Below are 24606 nucleotides of genomic sequence, written 5' to 3' on the forward strand. Positions count from 1 at the left end.
ATGCCAATGTTTGGAAAATCTTTTGATGCACTTATGCCAATTCGCACATATGCCAGTTTGAACTTTTGTCTGTTTTTGCAACGCTTCGCAGTTATGCCAATTCGCACTAATGAAATTCGCTCTTATTCAGCCTCCCGCTTCAATCTTTATACATATGTATAAATAATAAAGTATATAAATTTTTCTCATAATGGTTTGAGTTGTGAAACATATGTTGCACAGTTCAAACTTTTATGAACAAAATTTATTTACTTTATTTATTTTATCTGTAATTTTCTTCAAGTTTAAAAATCAAAACGCTGAACAGAAAATCATTTATCTTAATTGGATTATTCGTTGGATCCTCTCAAGCAAACTAAAATTATTAGCTAACCAATTAATTCCAATTTTTTCTACTTCAATATAGTCAAAATAGTCCGAACAACCAAAACTTATTCCTTAGGAAAAGTCCTGTGTTAGAAACCTCTGTGTTTTGTTGTTTTATAAATATCGTCCAAACTACAATTTGTTTTTGCCGTACTTTAAATAGAATAAGGCAAAAAAAAAAAAAGCCAGTGGCAAAACATAAAAGCTGTAAAAGTATAGTGATGATGATGTTATCAAAAAGGAGAATAAATAGAGTATTTTATGCTTTGCGTAGACCATGGGCATATTAAAAATATTAACAGACCTAAAATGGTAAGTTTTTTTGTTTGAAAACTGTCATTGTATTGTATAAACTGTTTTCTATTACTTACAAAACTGATAAAAATTAATGTTTTTTCCAATTATTTTCATAATATCCCAGCAAACATTCTATAGTGGAATTTCAGTGGACCTATATAAGTTTTTTGAGCGGACCGCTGTAGTTTTGCTCATCGGTTACTTAGTGAACCATTAGTGGACCATTTACGAGTAAAATCAAGTTGGATGTTTTAACTTAAGTTTGTTATAAGCTGATTACCATAATATTATGCGTCTTATAACAATTCGTGAGAAAATATTCCAGCAAACATTGTTTTAGTGGATTTGCAGTGGACCTATATAGGCATTTTTTAGCGGTTCATCGGTTACTTAGTAGACCATTAGTGGCAGCCACCAAAAGTGGCTGAATTGTGATAAAGTAAAATTTTTCTAACAAAATAATGATGATAAATGGTATCGAATCTCTTTGAAAAGTCTAAACACATACACTATCTAAATTTATTGCAAGAAAATGCTCTGCTGATAAATTCAAATATATTATGTAAAAATTTTGTTTTGGAAAGACAAATATCATCAATACTTTATAAAACTTTCATCTTTTTTTTATAAATTAGAGGGTATAAGACGTACAATGTTATTAGACGCATAATATTATGGTAATCAGCTTATAACAAACTTAAGTTAAAACATCCAACTTGATTTTACTCGTAAATTCTTTGACCTATAAACAAACGAACAAAGTTCTTTAGCCATAAACAAACGAACTGATGTAGCCTTTGACGCAGATAAGTACTCAAAACTGGGAAATCTAAGTTTAGCTAACAGGAATAGAATTTGTACAGAATAATGCTTTTGTAAGGAAAAAAGAAAGAACTAAATTCTAGTTTTACCAATAAGATTCCAACGTATCAGTTTCATTCATTTAAACTAGATGAAATAACTCTAATATTACAAATAATTCATTCCAGTATCACTAAAACCAAAATATTATCAATACAAATATTAAAACAGAGCTTAACAAACAGTTAAAAAACGTTTTAATATTGTAATTTGTAAATAAAACTTAAGCGTAAACAACCGTGTTTATATACGATGCATCGAATCAGATTTTAATATGAAAAGATATTTTGGATAACCTTATCAGACTTAGCAGAACAATTAATGTATTGGATTATTTAATCGAACCAGGTACTCTATTGTTATGTCTAGTCAAACTATACGGAAAAACTAGAACTGTCATTAATGAATTTTGTTATTTTTATATTCTGTCTGTCAGAATGCAAGCCAAAAATAAAGGAAAGACAGTCGACCTAGTAAAGAAATTCGAATCAGGTACTTTAATTATTTAGATGTGAAATTCTGTTTGCAAAGCTCATACTATTACTGTACTTTTAACAATACAGCAATATATAATTACTTATATCACTATAATAGATGTTTACTTATATCATGCAGTAGATATTAAGTTAACTTCTATTATTAAAAAAAAACTATGCAATTAGCCAAGTTATATGTGTAATTTCGTTACCGGTGCTATTTTCTCTCATTACTAGTTTCAAACTCTTTTAATAATATCTGTGTATTGTTAAGTCTAAAACTAAACAAATTTGTTGGTGTTACCGATCACAGAAATTAATCTTCAATTCTTTTGGCTAATTTTGTCGAAAATTTTGAAGTTTTAACTAAAACCTTAATGGGTTTAATTTGTGAGTTTAAAGTCTTATGAGATTAGTACGCACAACTATCTCATATTAAATTATAGTTTAAAAAAAAAAATAAATAAACAGACTAGATGTGTTACCTGTTACATTATTTAAAAACTTTGTTAGGATATAAACACACATTGTTTGTTAACTAGTAGTTTATAAAAAGGCTTGGTAACAAAGTTAATACATACAATGTGTTTCTTGGTTTTTATTTTTTGCATTTTATTATCTATTAAACGTTGTTATTAATAGTTTTTTTAAAAAACATTTTGTGTCAGCGGGTATTCTTTTGAGTCAGTTTTTTTTTAAAACAGTCTGTCAGTGTCAGTGGTGTTCTTTTGGGTTGTACAATATACAGATTTGTGCTACGTGAATATTTAATCAACTAAAATTAGCAAAAGGGATCAAAGAGTAAAGCTGCATTTTTATTTAAGTTTCGTTGCTATGTGATTAACATTTATAGATGTTTTAAATTTGTAAAAACCCTGTTTTTGTTTTTAAAGATTGAGTGTATATACAAAAGAAACACTCTCATTGTCGTCGCACAGCACGTCACACGCTTTTTTAAGTAGATTTATTTTTAAATCGTTTATGTCAATACTGTTATCTATTTAAAAAGTATCAAAAAACAACAATAAAAAATATATTTATTAAAATTAACAGGCACAATAAACATTCACATTGTTGTCAGATTATAAAATTGCACAATATAAAAGATAAACATACAATCTTATTTTGACTTAGTAGCAAGTCAACAATAACTGCTTCCTAATATCATTTTTTAAGTTTATGAAAGATAAAAATAAAATAAATCAAACGTTTGCTAAGTTATTGTAAAAATATTTTTAAAATCTTGAATATATTTCAAATACAACTTTGAACACAACAACCCTTTAGACAAAACTCAAATTCCACTGAGAAAATTATATATTATATTCACAATTTGTTTAAATAAATTGTAAATACCCGTTACTAACATTTATTTTTCAAAACAAAGTTACCAAAGTCGAAGTACTTCAATATTTTAAACCATCATTAAAGAGATTAAAAAACAATAGAAAATTAGCTAAGAAGTTAAGTGAGGGAAAAAGGTTTGGTGAAAGTTATGGTTGCAATATTTAGAAAACTTTAATTAAAGAGCAATAATTTTAGATTTAATCTAGATCTACTCGAATAGCCTAAAAATCTTAAGGCTTGGTATTTTATTACTAAAAATTACATCACAGCTATTTTTTAAGAAATATCTAATAATCTTTCCATTAAAAAGTAAAAGTTTATTTTTTTGCTTGTCAGCAACAACCTTCTGCATTAAAATTAAACTCTGTTGATATTTTTGATAAAAATATATTTAGTCTTGACCTAATGGTTTAAATTTAATGCTTCAAAAACTTTTTAAGATTGATATTATTTTAATTTTTACAAGCTACATCCGATTTCAACCAATTCAACACAACCAAGATTCTGAGTATAGATACTTGTAAGTCATTGCATAAAAAAGAAAGATCTTACCTTGTACAATGAAAACAAATTTTTTTAATATGTAATCAGCTATTAATAAACTAAAGAAAGGAAGACGTTTTATGGTTTTCGCATGCCTGATAGCGTAGCTCAGTCAAAGTCGTAAGACGTCTTTATAAAAAGTGGTGTTACATTGTTTGAAGGGTTACAGGGGTTGAAGAGTTACAGGGGTTGAAGGGTTAGGATTCTCATTTTAGCCTAATCTGTATAGTATGACGTCTACAATCTATTATTTTTTTACTCTAATGTTAGCACGTGTGTTTATATACGGTTGGATGTTAGGGTAGGTCATTAGGATAGTTTATAAAACCTAAGCTTACCCTAAGCAATATTGGCTTAATACTGGCATTTAAAGTACATTATGTTACAAAACTATTTATATGCTAATTATAATGTGTAGTAGCAATAAAACAGAAATCAGAATAAAATAAAACAGAAAAAAATTGGTACAAATAATTTTAATAGACACCAGCAGTTATTATAACAACAATCATGCAAACTATAATGTTTGCAAAATTTTTGAAACTATTTTTGTTCATGCTTGGCTTTTATTTCTATAGCTCTGGCAGAAACAACGATTTATTACTTTACTTCTTGTATTATTTTTATCTCTCTATCATTTTTATCACTCTATTTTTTTTTGGTCAAACTTATTCATTATTTATAAACATACCTTTTTAAATTGCGTTAAAAAAATTTTTTTGGAAGAAATATAGATAACACAGTTAGTAACAATAAACCAACTTGGAAAATTAAGTTAAGGCCAAAACAATCTTTAACATTGGCTATGCACCGTTATGTTTTAAATAGTTAATTTCAGGTATGACGTTAATGGTGTAAATGAATAATTAAAAATATTGGTTAAAACTGGTTTCCTATTATAATTGCAATATTGTATTTCCTATATTTGGATAAAATCATAAAATCATATTTTGAATAACAATCATTTGGATTCATACCATACCCTAATTTATTCAGCCAAAAAATCGTACTGCAACCGTCTAAACTTTGCCTTGTTTAACACTAAAATTTAACTTGTTCAATCATAAACATAGATCTCACTTAAACTTCACACTTAATTAAGTGTTAGCTTAAGCTAACTCCGCGAGACGTTCTTTTCAGGGTGGGTAGCCTATCGATAATTTTTTGACATTGGGCAAACTTCTGAAATAACCTAGAACATCTGTATGAAGTCCGTAAGACGTTGAAAGTATATTCTGTAAATATAGGGTAATAATAAGTTGAAAAGTCTTAAAAAATAACATATAGCTATTAAAATTAAGAAAAAATATTTTTGAAATACAACATTATAAAAAGTATTTCTGAAAAAAACTATATATATATATATATAAATATATATATATATATATATATATATATATATATATATATATACACGTAAACACATACACTCACATATGTATATTTTTATTTTTATTTAAGGCCAAGTAACAAATTCAATTACGAGAAATCCAAGACAAAATGTTATAAAGTTACCAAATACGCTTAATAAAAATGAATTCAAGGAAAGTGCAAACTTTAAAAATGGATCCAATTTTTCAAATAAAACCCCTTCACTTTTAAAACAAACACAATCTACCGCATTAACAGAAAAAAAAACTTTAACAGATAGTGAACCAAGCCAGGAAACTAATACTGAAACGATAAAATTAAACCCAACTTACAGAAACACTAATATTGAAAATGCCAATATACGACCAATACCAGCAAAAAGGCCAACTACAAAAAATGAAGGTAATAAAGCCATAACTCAACCTACACCAATTCCGAGAAAACCATCCTACTTAAAAAATTTTAATCAAGCTTCTGAGAAGAAGACTAACGATGATGTGCCAGTTACAAAAGTTAATGATAATCAAAATAAATCAGCGGCAATAAGAAAAAATGATGAACAAACAAAACAAATTATTAAAGACAATAACCACGGTCGTATTCAAAACATAGTTTCGGGTAAAAATCAAAATATCGATTTAGGGAACAAGCACCTTTTAAATAAACAACAGATCTTATCGTTACCTAAAGTTAAAGAAACTGAAGATGATAAAAACGAAAGTCAAACATTCACGTTAGTTGAAGAAGTGCTGGATGACGATGAAATCACAAATGAAATTTTGAAAAACTCGAACGTTTTATTTAACAACTTTGATGAACTAGGTTTAGAAAACTATTTAAAACAAGCTAAAAAAAAAGATCCGAGTATTATATCGGTTGATCCTAGCACTGGGTCGTTTCATAAACTTGAAAATTATCATATTCACAATTCTCATCAAAGTATTTCTGATAATGGAAATGAAAAATCGTTTGAAAACAAACATAAAAGGACACCCTCTCCTTCTAATAACTGCAACATACACACGACTTATAGTTCAAATGAAGCAAAAATTCATATAAAATTTGATAACTATACAAATATTGAGTTGGAAGATGCATTGCAACAGTTTCATAAGTATTTGGAGACAAAATTAAGTTCCAATCTCAGCAATAGTTCACCAAGTAAACAAATCTTCGAAAAACCATCTCACAGAAACTTTACTGACTCGAAATCTAGATTTTTCACTTGGAATAAAAAGATGGGACGAAGTAGCACGTGGAACCATCAAACCAGAAGACGGATGCTTAATCTTAATAGCTTCGAAGATTTGACCGAATCATGCGAAAAGGACGCAGCTCCTTTAAATAAAGAAATGTTAAATCCTCGATTAAATAGATCTTACTCATCTTCTGTAGTCGAAAGAAAAGATTGTTCTATTCTGCATTATAATGGCTCTACATCGACGGTTAACACCGATAATAGCGACATTGAATTTGAAAGAAGCTCCCTCTCCAAATGGAAGAAAATGTTTAAAAAATATTCTAGTGGAGAGAGTTTAAATAAAGGTACAGAACTAAATGAAGATTTTGGGAAAAATGGTACTAAACGAAGATGGCTTTTTAAAAATATTTTTTCGTCCAACAAACATCGCATTGAGAAATAAATTTGTAATTTAAAAAAATCGAGAAATAAATTTGTAATCTAACAAAAATGGCATTAAGAATTTTTTAGACAATCCAAAAAAGCATTGAGATTTTTCAAAACTTGTATTTTATTGCAATATTTGCATTTAGTATATTTTACGTTGGTGCGTGATATAGTTATACAGTTGTATTTATTACATATATTTATACGCCAAAGTATTTCTGTATGGGTTTTTTAATGTATGTGGGCGCGTGGTGTCATCATTTATAGTAAAGATGCAATTTGTGTGGGCGCATTATTTGTAGAAAAGATGTAATGTACGACGTCATGCGTGGTGTCATTATTTATAGTAAAGATGCAATGGATAAATAATTAATTGTATATTGAAAAAATTAAAAATTAAAAAAGACCAAAGCAAAATCTTTTTTTATTATTATTGCTTCTGTATTATGCAATGTAATCAACATAATCAAAAATTATAAAATATAAATAACGACCGATGGGAAGCTGTTGCACAGATCTAAGGCTCCATTCTTTCTCTGATTTTATATTATAAATGGTAAGGATGACAGCATAAACTTCTAAGTTAAACTTTATTTAATTATTTTAATTATTTATAGTAAAATGCTTTTCCGTGGTGTTCGATTATGCTTTTCACGCTAAAATGCTTTTCATGCTAAGGTGACATGATTGTTGGATTATAAAATGCTTTTCCGTGGTATTCTATTACGTAAGACCGTAAGGTCTTCGTGGAGCATTCTCAGTAAAAAAGAAATACTTGTCCCGCATAGATTTCATGTGGGCACCCATGAATTCCACACGGAACCCACGTAAGAACCAATCTAGGACAAGCTTTTTTTTCACTAGGTCTTAATAACCAAAAAAAAAAGAACCCAAAACTATTTTTTTTTAACATTAAAGAAAAAAACATTAAACAATTACATAAAACAAACTGTTTAAAAAAGAGGATATTAAATAGCGTAAAATATATAAAAACCAATAAAATAATATAATAGTGATGTCAGTTAAACTTTTGTTAAAATTGGTCCCAAGTTCTTGTTTTAACATTGAAAATATCTCAATTGAAAATATATTTCTTTGTAAATATTAAAGCGCAGTCTTAATAATTATGAATTAAGGAAACATTTTTAACGTGCATTTATTATTAAAAAAATTTTGAGGGGCTTATGTGGGACCTGGAACCCCTCCTCTCCTAACCCTGGGGAAGTCGTCGCAAACTATAAAAATGATTATTAATGTACTATTAAGTGCAAAGTTTATTGAAATTTTGTTACTATTTATTTTGGCAACAATTTTATGCCAAAATAAATAATAACAAAATGGTAATAACTTTAGCTTTGATTGAATTACTGAAATCGACGTCTAAGTTTTGAGTTGCCCACGGACTTTGAAGTTTCAGGAGTTCTCTCGTATTATCGTAAAAAGGAAAAATATGTGTTGCTAACTCTTTAACAGAACTCTATAAACTTTCAACTTCTTTTTTTTTCTTTTTTTGTCTTTACATGTTTATTTTACAACTACAAAGTATTTACAACTAACCAATCACAGATTGGCGGTAACGATATACAAATATAAATATCATAAACATAAAGTCCAAAATATACGTAAATAAAAATATAGTTGCAAATACACCAATATAATAATGTGAATGTAAAAAATAATCCAAGAAATAAATTTTCTTCCAATTAAAATAATAATAAAAATGAGTTTGCTAATTTTTAGATATGTGGTAAGATGTTTTACTATATTTTTATTTACCACATTTCAAAATAATGTTTATGTATGAATATAATTAAAACGAAACTTGCATAAAATTGATAAAAAGAGTTTCTTGTTTGTAGTTGAGAATTTAGAGAGTCTTGTTGTTTCAAACGGTATCATAAAGTTGCCTTTTGCTCTTGTATTGTATTTATTTATATTGTTTTTAAAAAAGTAGCAGTTGAATGTTCTGGAACCAGACTTAATTTATACATAAATATAAAAAGTATATTTTGATAAATATTTATTTGAAATATATTGAGTGTGTTCATTTGTTCCAGTAAGGGTTAAGAATGAGTAAATTTGTTTTTGTTGTACACTGGTCTTGAAGTGTGCTTTTGACGTAAATAAAGTGGTTCTAATTTAGATTTGTGGGTACTGCCCCATGCTATATTGGCATACTTAAGATAGTTGCGTATGATTGAAAAGTAAACAAGTTTTATACTTTTTTGTGATAAAAATGGTCATGTCTTGTAGAGTAAACCTTTGTTCTTTAATATTTTTGTGTTTATGTAGTTTATGTGGTGTTTTTCAGGAGATGTGTTCATCGATTAGAACCCCTAAAAATTTTGTATTCAGAGCTTTTTCGATGGTTATATTATGGAATAATTTTTTTTTCCTTTAAAGACTGCTACTTCACCACTTTGAGACATGTACTTTGAGAGCTCTTATGGCTGTGGACAACTCCAATTTTTTTCAGCTCTACTTAACTCGTATTCTTTTCCTTTCTAAATAATGCCCTGCTTTCTTTTATTCAAATCATACTGCAAGTATTAAATAAAAACTATTGATATAATAAAACATCTACTTCTTATTTTAAAAATAAATCTTTATCGAAATTATTTATACCTCTTGCAATGTTTATTAATGGAGAAATTTAATTATTTTCATATTTTTTTTGTAAATTCTAATAGCTTTCAGTAAAATAAAGGAAATTATATTCAGCATACCAGTAATAGATGTATCCACGGCATAGGTGAAGCAAATGGCAGAAGTTCAAACACAATTTTGATGTCATTATATAATGACATCAAAAGCTCTACCAAAATTCAAGTTCCACCAAAGATTAATGATTTGGATAAATTTTCCAATGACGTCATTATTTTTAAGTAGAACTCACAATGACGTCATCATTTATTTATCTGAACTGTTTTCCAACGGCGCATTAACGAGAGGTAACAAGTTTTTTGTCAACATGTGAAGTTATAATTGGAGCATCAGAGTCAAGGTCCGTATCGTAAAAACTTAAAGGAGGTTTTTTTTGAAAAAAAAAAGACAGACCAGAATAAAAGACAGAACAAAATAGCCAGTAAAATTTTTGCTCAATTAAAGAATTTATTAAAATAGAGGGGTCGATTGCACCCGGCAACCCTTTCACACATCCCTCCCCCGCGCTACGGGCATAGAGCCGTTGGCAATTTTTCATCAATTAGAGTAGTTTCTTGTACGCAAGAAATAGTAGCAATAATTTTTTTCAACACACTGCAAAAGAATTTAAAGCAGGTATTAACAAAAATGCTTCATGTCATTTATGGAATTTTGGCAAAAATAGCTTCTCTATTGATCAAGGCAAACAACACTTAGTTTGCACGCATGATGTTAAACAGCCATTGAGACTGGCTAACGACAATAAAAAATCTGTAACACAGTTAGAAATGGCATCAAAGTTGCTGGTAATTCGCGACGTTAGAATTATCTTGTTCTAAGTTCATGTTTTTGCAAACTGAGAAAATCGATGTCAAAGTTTGAGTTTGTTTGCTGCTAAGTTGAAAAAATTATTTGGGAATTAAAGATTTTCTTTAGATTTATGATTGTTCCGTTGTTTATTTTTAAATAAAAAAAACTTATAAAAATTTCGCTAACGCCCATATTTTCCCACCCATTTTTGGAGATAGAACAAAATAACTTTGGTATTTTGTAAAATACAAGAATGTTATTTTGTTACATCTTATTTATTAAATATATTAACTACATTTTTTAACAAAGACGTGTTGAAAATCGGTGAAATTTTGTTCTAGGTAGTCATTCTTCTTACGCAGTGCTGTTGCACCCCCACGCCCCTAAATTAGGGTTGGTTGGGACACCGCGAATCTATGGGAACTCTTTTTAAAGTAAAAGGAGTTTTTTTTTTTGTAATACCTAAAAATGGAATTTTTTTAAATTTATTTTGGGAGAGGGTTCCGACCTACTAGCTATTACACTGTTCTTACAAGTTTGTTTGACACCTGTTCGCGCCGGCTCTGAACAAGACTAAGACATCTAATTTAAAACAGAACACTTCGCTACATAATAAAAAAAGGGTAATATATAGCGTATAGGAAAGGGATGAAAAATATTTATCAAAGAAATAGCTTTTTTAAAATTTTCTATCAATTATTTAAGTCTTACAGATATTAACACAACAATTAAACTAATCTAATTACAAACAACATGCAAGATGAACTTGATTTTATTTTTCGTATACCTGTGATTCTATTACAAGAGTTTAAGTATTTGTTAAAAACTATTATGAATAATAAGCTAAATAAGGAATTTTATCAAGATTTCTAAATAATAATAATAATAATAATTATATGTTTTATATATCAATACTAAATAAATAACAGAGAAAGTCATATATAAAATCACTTTATTAATGCTTTGTAAAATGCAATATCAACAGCAGGCATGTATGAATACATGGAAATGATATCATTGGCTTTTTCAGCAGATAAAGACTGATAAGGAGCACGTAAGCAAGCTGCCATTGGTATATTTGTCTTTAATGGTTTGGTAATAATGCTTGATGCTGCTCTCTTGACAAACTTATTAATACGAGCTTGTGAATAATTGTCTGAAAATGAGGTTTTAAAAAAAACATGGTATGGCAGTCCGTTTCGATAAACAAGATTTTTAACTCTTGTATAAAGCACTAACTTATAACTTGAAAAACCAGCAACAACTGAAAAATTCTTCACATCTTTTAATTGCATTTGGTAAACAGAGAATGGTTTTTTACGGTTTACATTTTTAATAGCTCTTTCTAGACCAAGAGGACTAAATATTTCTGCAACAGAGAGAGATTTTTCAATTTGACTATGAATGTTATCACATTCTTGAATGCTGGAGTGACCTGGCTCGCAGAACTTTTGCTCAATGACTTTAATTTGTGGGTATCGTATAATAAATTCACATAAAGCTGCTGACATGAAACTATTGCGGTTTTGTGGTACACATGAATCGAACCAAAGTATGAACTTATTTATGTCAAGGTCATCCATGATTTTCAGAAGCAGACATGTTACAGCACTGGCAAGATCATTTCCTCCACGACCAGCCATAGCTTCATGCCAAAGGACGCAATAACCTTTCTTGTTAAGCGAACAATGACCAGTTAAGTTATAATTTGAAAGTTTCCGTTTGTAATAAAAGTTTCAAACATTAGCCCGAGGCAAACTTAAAACATTTTCAAGATCAATACAAACAACTGCAGTTTTAGGATAAGCATTTTGACGATCTTTTTCACAGTCAGTTTTGGTATCATTCCTTGATGTTATGTGCTTATTATAACTATCTGTCTGCTCATTGCTTGCATTAACAATGTTGCAATATTCATAGCATGCGTCACATAAATCTTTCTTTGGTTTTTGAAATTCTATGTTGAACTCGTGATTGAAGATATAACGATACATATGTTCTTTTACTGGTATATAGTCATTTTCATCATAATATATTTTAAAAAGATCATACAGTTTACCTATATTGAGTGATCCTTCCATATACTCTTTAAATGTCTTTTTCCTGCAATAATGGGCCTCAATTCTTGGGAAAAGATTTATATGGTCTCGTACAACTTTTTTATAATCTTCCGGTAAGCTTTTTTTTACATGTCTTCCAAATTTTGATTGCATCGGCGTTCCAGTAGTTAAGCATTTATTAAATTTGTGAAAGTAAGATATTCTTTGACTACTAATATTCAATGTTGAAAGATAGTAGGATTTACAAACTCTATATTGTGCATTAGAAACAAAGAAGCTATAATAATAAGACATTTCTTCTCGAATTTAATAATAAGACATTTCTTCTCGAATTTTCACCAGCAGCTGTCCGACAGCGTTTTTTCTCTAGTTTTTCGGTAGCTTTTGAATAAAAATGTTTTTTACCGTCATCATCTAAGGTCCAAAAGTTATCAAATATAACTTGACGCTCGATCTCAGTTATATTAGTAGAGCATTTGAACTTACAATTTCTGCAACTTTTTAGCGTTGCGATAGATCTTTCAGGCACTTGTTTACCTTTTGAATTTTTACAAGCTTTACCCGACTGACGTTGCATTTTTCTTATATTTTGTTTCCAATTACTCGTATCAGCTTTACGTTTTCTAGATATTCCACGATGGGGTGACCTACGAGAAGGTGTAATACCAAGCGACTCTAAAGATTAAAAAACTCCATTACCTTTTTTACTTGATTATCTAGGATGCATAAATAATAAATTATTTTGTTTTTTATGCATTCTGGATAATCAAAATAAAAAATTGGCAAAATTATAACGCTAATTAAGTGAAAAAATACCTTCGTTTTGATTTAGAGCATGTTCCATTTTTTGGTCAATATTTTTAGTTGCCATTTTGAAAATTACAATAACAACAAAATTATTCTTACAAATATGTAATTGTAAATATATGATTGGTTGATCGGAGTTAAAATAAGATAACATTTTCAAATTTGCTTATTTAGGAGATAGAACAATGCAATATGGCATGCAACACCGTATTAAAAGTTTTATATGTTTTCAATATAAATAAAATAAAAAAACATAGTGCAAAACTATGAAAACTCGAATTTTCAAAAAGTGGAGATAGAACAAGATAATTCTAACGTCGCGAATTGTCTTGCACCATAAATTATTTTTAAATTAATTAAAACGACAAAATAATTTCTACATTGAAAAAAAATTTAAATCCTTTTTTTTTCTTTAAAAATGAAATTTATATAAAACTCTTAACTATTTTATTTGATCACATTTTATTATTTTTTATTATTTATTTATTATTTAGCCGGCTGTGGAAAAGTCGTAGAGCGTCAAAATCGCCATCTAAGAAACTTGAGTTCAAACTTCAAGCACGCAACATTATTTGCGTCGAAGGCGACAGACTAACTCATTCAACGGTATTTCCTATGAAATGGGTATTTTCTAAGTTATTGGCTTTTAAACCAAGGAAATAAAGGTTTGGAAATTGGCAAAAGTTCAACGTTTGCTTTTACCAAGTAATGAACAGATGCGTGCCACAGAAGCTTAAGAGACATAAAAATAATTCAAAAGTGTTTTGCATTTTGCAAACAATAATTTTAATTTAAAAGTATTTTTTTTAAATAAAAATCTTCTAATTATATTGGCATTATATAATATAATAGTTAGTTAATTAACTTTCATATACGCAGTAACTATTATAATATATTAATTTTTAAAATTTATTTGTTTAAATACATTTTGTAAAATAAATTAGCAACCAAAAGAATGTTTAAAATAATTATAATCTGCAATATTATTTAAAATAATCTAAATAATCCTGGCTAATAAAATAATCTCAATACCATCTGATTGATTTTGAAAAGCAGCGTCAATACTATTTGATTTATTTTAAAAAGCAGCGTCAATATAAATTTTAATTATATTGATACTAATTTTGTAAATTATATTACACTTGATCAGTTTGTCTCCACCCTATACCTTATATTTTAAGCATAATAAAGCTTTCTTAATTTGTGTCTATAATTTTCTATAATTGTTTTACAATCAGCTTTGTTTTTGATAAACTACTTCTAAACAATTCTTATTTGTTTTGTTCAGCATCGAAAAACGTGCTTTTTGATAAAAAAAACAACAAATTTTATAAATAAGTTTTTAAAGTTTTTATTACACACAGTAATTTTAAGAAAAAAAAAGTTATTAAAATGATTAAAATATGATATCAAAAATTATGTTACAAATATACACTAAAAAAATTATAAAACGCTAGTCAAAAATTAAAAACTTAAACGTTCAAAACTTAAACACTTCAAACACCTAAAGAAATTTTCTCTTGTAAATGATACCATTATGTACCAAACACCGGACGTAATCATATGTAAGTGTTGCAATCCATATTTTTCTTCATTCTAAAAATACCTTGATGAAAGTGCATACAATTTTTTTTTTCCAATATTACCCATATCATCTCTAAAAAATCGAAACAATTTTTATGAATATTCATGATTGCTTACCAACATTAGACATTTTCCATTACAACTTCTCACATGGAAATATAACTTTAATTTGTGGTCGAAAAAAACGTCGCCTGACTTTTTAGCAATATTTAGTTTTAAGAACATCTAAATATGTTTGAATTCTTTACCTTGTGGATCAAATTAATGTCTTTACGAATTGTTAAAGTGATTACATTAAAAAACGTCTTAATAGGTATCTGAGATTAATTAATTATATTAAAGAAGATTTTTATTAAGAGCTTTAAACTATGGTTAATCATCCATTTTTTTCTGATGAAGTATTGTTCAGCAGCTCTACTGTCCAATAAAGAAATAAATTTTGATTATTTTATAAAACTATAATGCAAATCCAGAAAAAATTGTAAACTTACCAAAAACGTCTCATATTTAAAGTAGTAAGTAAAGTAACATTCTTGAAGTCTTCGTTGACCTAATGGAAGGGATAGAAAAGAGTTTCTGTTATAATGTAAAACTGTTAGAGTTGCTAATTAAAAATAAACACTACTCTTTATGGTGGTCGCAATACCAAAGACTTTAAAAATTTATATTATTGAAACAACAAAGTGCGCCAGAAACTAAATAAAAAGGTGCTTAACATTAATGTCTTTTTGGTACTTAAGACGTAATGTTGAAAGCTCTGCATCTGATCAGGTAATGTATTTTGTTCCTCAAATAAACAGATCCGTTAATACGAAGCTCATTGCACAAATTAGGTATCAAAATACCATGCACGTGTTTGTTGATTAAGGTAGATTATCAACGGGAATGTTGTTATTGTTTAAAACTGAAAACTATAAAGATGGGATGGAACGTAATTAATCTGTTCTTTGAATTTTACAGTTTGAAATGTACATCCTACAAAAGTAATGTCTATCATTATGGTTCGACGGTTTTCACCAGGTTCTTGGCTTACCGAGCAGCCATTTTTATGGAGACAATCTGCAGCCGCCTCAGCAGCTAAATATGTTTTAAAAATTCATAATCAAAAATGCAGTCAGCTCAGATCTTGATTCATTCTGGTTTTTAATAGGTTTTAATCAGCTTAAGCATAGAAAAACTTTGCTCTCCCTGAAGCAATTGCTATTGGTACAACTTCTGCAACTCACAGAGCCGCAAAAAAACTTGGAAATACATCCGACAGCCAGTTAGTTTTTGAGTATATCCATAGTGACAAACTTGATGAAAGTACAGTTGAAACCATTTTTAGTTCAGACAATAATATCTATGAATGTCAGAATATCCTTTAAAAGTCAGTTCATTTTATAAATCAAGCCAATTCATTTGAGCTCATAAAAACTGACCATTTGCAAAAAATATAATATAAAAACCAAATACTGATATATAAGTATATAATTGATTAAATTTTTCTTGCAATGACGTAATTATACAATCTATAAAGACATTAAAGAGTTCAATTTGATAACGTTTTTTAAAATCTTGGATGCGATCATCTTTACTTTTGTAATGAAATAATCTTTTTTTTTTACTTGGTCTTAAGGAATTGGTGACTCTGATTTAATGTCTGATTCACTAGAAAGCTTCTTAGCGCCTGTTATAAAGCTGTAAAAGCCATAATCACAAAAATTTGTAAATAACATTAGTTTCCTCTTTGTTAATTCAGCTTCGATTTTTAAATATAAACTTTTTGTTGTTTTATGTGTCACATATTTCTCCTAGCTGGTAACACTGTTTGTTCGCACCAAATGTCTGAGAGTGAATTAAGAGTTAAACTTTTTTTATTTTTTTGAATAAAATCAAAAAAAAAAAAAATTAAAAATTAAAATAAAATTTGAAAAAATTGAAAAAAGACACTAAAGATTTTGCAGCATTATACAAACTGAATTCATAAAATGGCAGGAATGAGAAAAAAAAAAATGCCAAAGGGTTGAGACTAGTATTTTCTAGTTGAATACCTGAATGACAACCTTCCTTGCTTGCTCCGTTATCTAATCTTGGACCATGACAGTTTTGCATGCCTTTTCCTCCGTATAATCCTAATTTGTTTTAAATTCTTTTACGAAAACATCTCTCAAGCAAGCTCTAGTTTGACAATCAACAGGTAAAAAAAGATAAAATGTTCTTTTATGGTTCCATCTGAACAAAAGAAATAGTCAACAGCATTAGTGCGAGAAACTTAGTGTTACATAGCTCTGGTGTGCAGTTTAGAATAACAAAATTTTTTTTTGCCTTCTTGAACTAGTAAGTTTTACAAAGTAGTTTCTTACCTTATTCAGCTAGAACATTAATTGTTCCATTTTGTATGTTTATAACAAAGTAACTAAAGAAATACTTTTCTGATTTGATTCGCCTTATGTTCTCTAGAAAACTAGTATTAATTAAGTTTTTCTAGCACAGCCAGTGCTGGAGGGATAGGAGGTATGCATCCCCCACTACCAGAATCTGAAAGTCTTAAAATATCTTAGAAATGGAGGACCTTTTTATTTTTCTTTCTAGAAGACACAAATATGATGCAAAATACAAAAAATATTTCAATATTCCCCTCCCCTTCCCCCACCAAGAATTCTGGACCCGTCACTGAGCACAGCTGCCCATCGTTTATCTTCCTGATCTATAATTTTTTCATGCTCTAAATCAATCTTTTTTTTTAATTGCACTTTTTCTAGTGACCTATTTCTGCATAAACTCTATATAAAATATTTTGTTTTCGTTTTTCCCTTCTAACAGTTTACGCAAACGAGACACACCACCAGCAGCATCTGAAAGCTGGTATTTAGATGTTTAAAACAACTTGCAACAAAACACAGCATTTTAAGATTCTAAATAAACTAACCAACGTTAATCCACTTTTTCACCATTAGGAAAACTTTTAGTTCAATAAAAATCATTGAACTCGAGGAAACAAAAAATCTTTTATGCGCCCAAGATTTTTTTTTGAGTAAAGTCAACAATCTCTATGGCATTTACACCACAGTTCAGAGTCATTACCTGATGGTTGTTGAACAATTTGTTCTTGATTATTGAGAGTTAAAGTATTAAAAGTTAAAAAAGTTATACGTTTTAATATCACTTTCAGACAACAGTTTTTTATCTGTATGTTTTTGTTCAACATCAGTAACAGTGCTTACCGTAAATGAATTTTCTTCAATGTAATAACCTGTGTATGAATATACCTGAAAAATATAATACCTGAGGATATGTTATGCTCATTCTTTAAAGGATGATTAACAGATTCGCTGTTTACACGATATAAAAATCCACTTGGATTTTTTTTTGTCCGATATTATTACTATCGCAGGAGATACTTATTTAGAGCACCTTTCTGCTAACTAAAAAAGATGACTAGCCATTCCACCCACATTTTTCACTTTCAGTAAGGAGTGTAATTGTAGAGTGTTTTATAATGAAAGCTTAAGAGTCATTTTTTGTAAGAATCAGGCAGTCAATGGAAGTGACCTCCTCCAAATTGCTTGAATTTTTTATATATTGATCAGAATATAGAAAAAACCTGTTGGGGAAAAAAAAAATTTTCAAAAGTGTTTCGTTCACTCGGAATCTGGGCTTAAATTTTTGAGATTTTTTTTTAAATTTTTAGAAATTTAGTTTTTGCCACCTTTGAACCCATTTTTTTGGCAAGGCAAAAAGTTGCACATAACTTTTGTAGTTAATATCAGACGTAACCCAAAAGCTCTCTCCAAAAAATATAAAAAAGTTGCGTGACACTGTGCGGTTGGCTAATTATCATAGTTTAAAAGTACAAAATCAATCACTTTTGTCAATTTTTAATCGGAGTTAATTCTAGCGGCGAAGTGTTGCACACAATTTTTCTTTTAGGATTTGAAATTATCAAAGGTATTGAGTCTAAAAATGCAAAGAAAGTTATGTGATACCTAAGGCCTATTAATATATTAAGGCTTGAAATTGGAAAAAAATGTTTTAGTATACTTACAAGATGAACCATTACGGCAGAGGCGCTTAGTTTTGTAAAAATGTAAACATATCCAACTGTCAATACAAAAAGGTCCTAACATAATAATAAAAAAAATTCGTGTGATCTTTAGATATTAAGTTAAAAATAAAGGTACAAATTGTTAAAAATGATTAAGTACGAAGAGATATTTTTTTGGACACACAGATGAGGTTTTCGCTCACAATAAAATTTCTATCATCCAAAATTAGCATTTAGCATTACACAAAACATTGCACGTAATGTTAAGAAAAAATTTAAGCGTTTCTGACTATGATATAGAAATCATAACAATTGAAATAAATAATAATAAAAAACAATACATGATCAGAAGTAAATTATTTAAATTTACGTCATAACCAAATAACTTGTGGTGATCGAATGGAAGAAGAATCGCTGATATCACGATTGTCGAGAAACAAGTTAGTGGGCGGTTGTTTACTTTACCATAAAAATGTCTTAACTTTATTTTAACGATCTTTAAAGTTTGCATAAATAGAGTAGATATTTTATCATTGCTATTGAGAAATAGGTACTGCATAAATAGAACTTGTTTTTAGTTGAGTATGAAACAAAACAAATATTTTTATGAAAACTGTTGTTGCTTTTCAAAAGGAAATTGTGGATCATTCAAAAAACATAAAATTATAAACAAAATGTTCTACATTCATCAGCTGGGAGATGTTGATGTTAAGAAACACCTCATCAACTTAAAGGTAATTATGTATTTTAAATTTACGCAGACTGTAATATAATTTTTATAATTACATACTTTATAACTTCTCTGCAATAAGATTTTGAGACAAAGTTCTTTAAACAAAAAAAAATAGCTCTTTTAATTAATTCCTCACTCTTTTAATAAATAATCACTAAATTAATCACACTCTTGCAATGTTGTATTTTAATAATAACAACAATGTATTTCAAACTTGTAAACATTTTTCGTGAAGAGTCAGATTATAAACAATGCTTTAAATGACACACTTAATAATTGTTTAAAAAATTGTTTTTAGGTCATGCGATTAAACGATAATAATATTTGGGAAGAAAATGGACTTATTGTAAATAGACTTAAAAGAAATCTTGAAAAGGATGAACAAATATGTGCTTTTCACCGGTACACGTTTGGTATTGCATGGAGTCCTCCAAAAATATGCTTTCATCCTCACCATCTAAATATAAAAGGAAAAAAATCTTCCGCTTTAAGGGCGTCACCAATACATGTCGTCATATCAATGTCAAAGCGATACAATGAAGTATTTTCAGTTGGTGCAATGCTGTGTTTTACCCATTTAAAGCAAGAAACTGCTTTATCTAGAGTCAACGAAAACACCAATTTATGTACAGAAACACAAACACAACAAAAACAAACATATATGACACCTGCTACTCCAGATGAAGAATTTGATCCCGGTGAAAATAATGTTTCACAGGAGATTTTGGACGAATCTCTAAGAAGCCGTGAGAGTGTAACTGAGGTTCTTAATGCAAGTCCAATAAAATTTAGATTAAAAAGGAAGTTCGAATATCTGGAAGATACTACTAAAGATAAGTTAAAACGCAAGTATGTTCGCCTAGAAAACTTATTAAAGAAAAAATTTGCGGAAGCTGTTGCTCCTGGACAAGAGGAAATACTTATAGATTTTCTTAACAGTAAAAATGTTGATGAAATAAATAGTCCTCTCCCAATTGAAATTATTCGTGCTCAGAAAGTATATAAGCAAAGTGATTCCATGGGAAAGTTAGTTATCCTCTCATTATTAGACCATACCAAGTATACCAAAAAGTTTATAATGAACACATTTGAGTGTACCAAACATCGTATAGAAACAGCAAGAAAATGGCATGCCTCTCATAAAGGGTTGGCATTTCCAGAGAAGAAAGTATTCGTCCGATCTAGTCTTGATCAAACAAAGTGTGAACATTTCTTAGACTTTATATTTACAAGCGGTATTTTGCATGATGTTGCTTATGGAATAACCAAATTAAAATACGACAGCAGTGAAGAACAAAAGATAGTGCATGCAATACTGACGACAAAATATAGCCACGCTATCATGTTCTATCGAAAAAGTTGTAGTGAAAACAATTATATACCATTATCTGATTCAAGTTTGTGGAAAGTATTGCATGCAATAAAACCTTCAAGTCGAAAAAGCTTAGCTGGATTAGATGATGTTACTGCTTCAGGCATGAATGGTTTTCAAACATTACAAAAATTGGCACAAAGATTTAGTTCTAAATCTCTCGAAGCTGCCCTTGAAAAAGGAAAAAGGTATTTGAAAACAAGTTATCAAACCAATTGTAGTGTCAATGACTCAAACATTTCTTCTCATAGCTCAAAACATGCCTTATCAGATCCATCTGAAAAAAATCTTCAATCCAACACAGAGATATCAGAAGTGGTATGTGCCGATTGCTATGATTTGTGCAAAGCTATCGAGATGATCAAAGAACTAACAATTCAAAATTCTGACGATGCTGATTCTATTTATGATTTGGAAATTGCTGTAAAGGATGTATTCAACTACATAAAACACCTGATGAGAGATTCTCAACAGAAAAAGGCAAAAATCGGAGCTTTTAAGCAACTAAACGATGAAACTGCTTTCTGGCTTAAAGATTTTTGTCAAAAAATTCTTCCGGTTCGATACAGAGAGGGCCAAAGAGAGTATTTTGGCAAGAAAGGAATGAGTTTACATGTGGATATATTCTTCATAAAAATAGCAGGAAAGTTATTCAAACGTGTTTACTTTACTTCAATGTATAGGTGTGATCAAGGAATAGGAGATGTTGTTTCGTTAGCCTCTGCAGTTTTAGACCAATTCAGAATTGATCAACCGCATATCAAGAAAATGTTTACCAAATCTGATAATGCCGGCTGCTATCAGGGAAATCTTTCAGCTGAAGCAATCTACAATGTATGCAAAGAGAGAGATATAAAGTTGCTGAGATATGATTATAATGAACCCTGTTGTGGAAAAGATCAATGTGACAGGGAGAGTGCAGTTGTAAAGACAATTTTAAGGAGTTACGTTGACTCTGGTAATAATCTTTTGACTGCTGAAGATATACACAAGGCTATGCATTATAGTTTTGGCGCTAAAGATGCAAAAGTAGCAGTTGCTCAAATTAGCAATGATAAAACTGTAGTTACTGGACCAAAGATTATGAACATTAGCAACTATCACTCATTTGAGTTTGGTGAGAAAAGTATGAAGATGTGGCGTTATTTCAATATCGGTGAGGGAATTGAACAAGAGTATGGAAATCTTAAAATTCAACCCTCGATTAAGTTGTTGTTGCCATATAGCAAAACAGATAATTCAATTAAGCGTAACAAGTCACTTAAGGAAAAACAGAAAAGAAGTGACAGGCAATTATATTCATTAAGATTTTGCACTGAAATGAATTGTACTTTATCATTTGAAAGCGATGCTGAGTTAGAAGAACACATGCTATCCGGTCTTCATACAGTTCCGAAATCATTAATATCATTGGATAAAGTTCGCAACTCGTTTGTTCATAAGATGAAAATTACTTCACAACTAAATATGCCAATTTCTTCATCCTCTAACAGTGCTTCCGTAAAAGACAAACCACATTGCATGAACATTTTTCTATTGCAAGGTTGGGCATTACCAGTTCGAAGTTCTTTTAGATTTTCAAATCAGCAGAAAGAACTGTTGTATAAATACTTTATTCGTGGAGAAGAATCAGGTAATAAAATGAGCCCTGAGCAGGTTCACATGCAGCTGAGGAGAGAACTTCCGCCTGATCAATATGTAACTAGCCAACAGATAAGATCTTTATTTTCAAGTTAGGCATTGTTGCTATCAAAACTTTTGCAAATTAGATTATGTTTCTGACTGTTAAATAGTTCTTTTACAAATATGAAATTAAAATTTAGGTGAAAGTTATAATTTTGTGTGTTTGTTTACATATGTTTAAAAATATGTACAATTGATATTGTTATAGATTTAGTAACCTGAAAAGAAAAGGTAAGCTGGTAGAACCGACAACAGAAAATAATGAAAATAGTCAGGTTAACGATAACAAAGAAGTTTATGGCGAAAATGATGACTTTAATCTGGCAGGAGACAATGAAGATGATTATAAATATGAGGAAGACATCGCCAATCTTGCAAAAGAAATTTGTCTTGTATGGAAAGTTAATGATTGGGTTGCTGTTGCATATGAAAAACAATGGAATATTGGATATATTGTGGAGGTAATATTATTCAAAGTATATATTAGTTTCAAGTTTTTATTTTGTTTTACAAAACAGTGCTCTAAAATAAAAGGAATATAAATAAAATGTAAAAATAATTTCAGAATGACATTATATAAGACTTTACAAGTTTTATTGAATGTAAGCAAAATTAAACAAATCATAAACTCTTTATTATATTATTTTAAATGTTGCGCTAATACTTTTAGGTATCTATAACTGGGATCAGAGTTAATTGTATGATTAACGGGCAAGAGAAGAATACTTTTCGCTGGCCAGTTACTACCGAGGAGATAAATAACCAAACTGATAAAATTATCTGTTTAGTAAATGCTCCTTTTCTAATCAGTGGTTGTGGCGATTATTCATTATCCGAAGAAGACTATAATACAGTCATATCATTATTCTTAGAGAAACTTACTGCAGCAGAGTAGAAATTATGTGTGATGTGGTGGATAATGTGTGTAAATGACTCTATTAATAAATTAAAAACTAATTTTTAAATGGAAAAACATTTAAATGTTTGATTTATGTTTTATTTAATTAGCAATATAGTTATCTTGATGTTAGATTTTTGTTCAGTTTTTAATTCATGTTATATCATGCGTGTGACAAAATCACACGAATTTTTTTTATTATTATGTTAGGACCTTTTTGTATTGACAGTTGGATATGTTTACATTTTTACAAAACTAAGCGCCTCTGCCGTAATGGTTCATTTTGTAAGTATACTAAAACATTTTTTTCCAATTTCAAGCCTTAATATATTAATAGGCCTTAGGTATCACATAACTTTCTTTGCATTTTTAGACTCAATACCTTTGATAATTTCAAATCCTAAAAGAAAAATTGTGTGCAACACTTCGCCGCTAGAATTAACTCCGATTAAAAGTTGACAAAAGTGATTGATTTTGTACTATGTTGGCTAATTATCATAGTTCAAACTATGATAATTAGCCAACCGCACAGTGTCACGCAACTTTTTTATATTTTTTGGAGAGAGCTTTTGGGTTACGTCTGATATTAACTACAAAAGCTATGTGCAACTTTTTGCCTTGCCAAAAAAATGGGTTCAAAGGTGGCAAAAACTAAATTTCTAAAAATTTTTAAAAAAATCTCAAAAATTAAAGCCCAGATTCCGAGTGAACGAAACATTTTTGAAAATTTTTTTTTTCCCCAACAGGTTTTTTCTATATTCTGATCAATATATAAAAAATTCAAGCAATTTGGAGGAGGTCACTTCCACAGTTTCAGGAATTTGCCTGATTCTTAGAAAAAACGGCTCTTAATAACCAAAAAAAAAAAAAAAAAAAAAAAAAAGAAGCTTTAAATTTACTCGCAAGTGGATTACGCTGAAATACTCCAATAAACCGCCATTAATAGGAAACCGACGCGTCTGTTTCCTATTAATGTTCCATTTATTAATTAATATTCCTTAGGCTCCTTAGCGACTTAAGTCCAGCCCTTAAAGTCGCAGCCCTTAAAACTTGAAAATATTTTTTTTTCAATAAGGAACACCTTAACAAATACGAGGCTTA

The 24606-nt window shown here is 29.2% G+C and overlaps 2 protein-coding genes and 1 long non-coding RNA gene across 3 annotated transcripts; 2 read left to right on the forward strand and 1 right to left on the reverse strand.

Annotated features, from left to right (window-relative positions):
• The first annotated feature begins 1479 nt into the window (after nucleotides 1-1479).
• LOC124809175 (putative uncharacterized protein DDB_G0282133) lies at nucleotides 1480-7305 on the forward strand. The gene is made up of 3 exons (XM_065793323.1): nucleotides 1480-1872; nucleotides 1961-2016; nucleotides 5352-7305. The coding sequence occupies exons 2-3, from the start codon at nucleotides 1962-1964 to the stop codon at nucleotides 6902-6904; spliced, it is 1608 nt and encodes a 535-aa protein (XP_065649395.1). The 5' UTR covers nucleotides 1480-1872; nucleotide 1961; the 3' UTR covers nucleotides 6905-7305.
• A 7238-nt stretch (nucleotides 7306-14543) lies between these two features.
• Nucleotides 14544-15077, reverse strand: LOC136077740 (uncharacterized). Its single transcript, XR_010637240.1, has 2 exons — nucleotides 14910-15077; nucleotides 14544-14804 (listed from the first exon to the last, which is right to left on the reverse strand). It is a non-coding gene; the product is annotated as an uncharacterized LOC136077740 (long non-coding RNA).
• Nucleotides 15078-19316: 4239 nt separating this feature from the next.
• On the forward strand, nucleotides 19317-23639 carry LOC136077741 (uncharacterized). Its single transcript, XM_065791939.1, has 3 exons — nucleotides 19317-19553; nucleotides 19851-23068; nucleotides 23278-23639. Exons 1-2 carry the CDS (start codon nucleotides 19404-19406, stop codon nucleotides 22659-22661), a joined length of 2961 nt encoding a protein of 986 aa, XP_065648011.1. The 5' UTR covers nucleotides 19317-19403; the 3' UTR covers nucleotides 22662-23068; nucleotides 23278-23639.
• Nucleotides 23640-24606: the final 967 nt, after the last annotated feature.

Source organism: Hydra vulgaris, chromosome 03 (assembly GCF_038396675.1).
Source record: "Hydra vulgaris chromosome 03, alternate assembly HydraT2T_AEP".
Taxonomy (NCBI): domain Eukaryota; kingdom Metazoa; phylum Cnidaria; class Hydrozoa; order Anthoathecata; family Hydridae; genus Hydra; species Hydra vulgaris.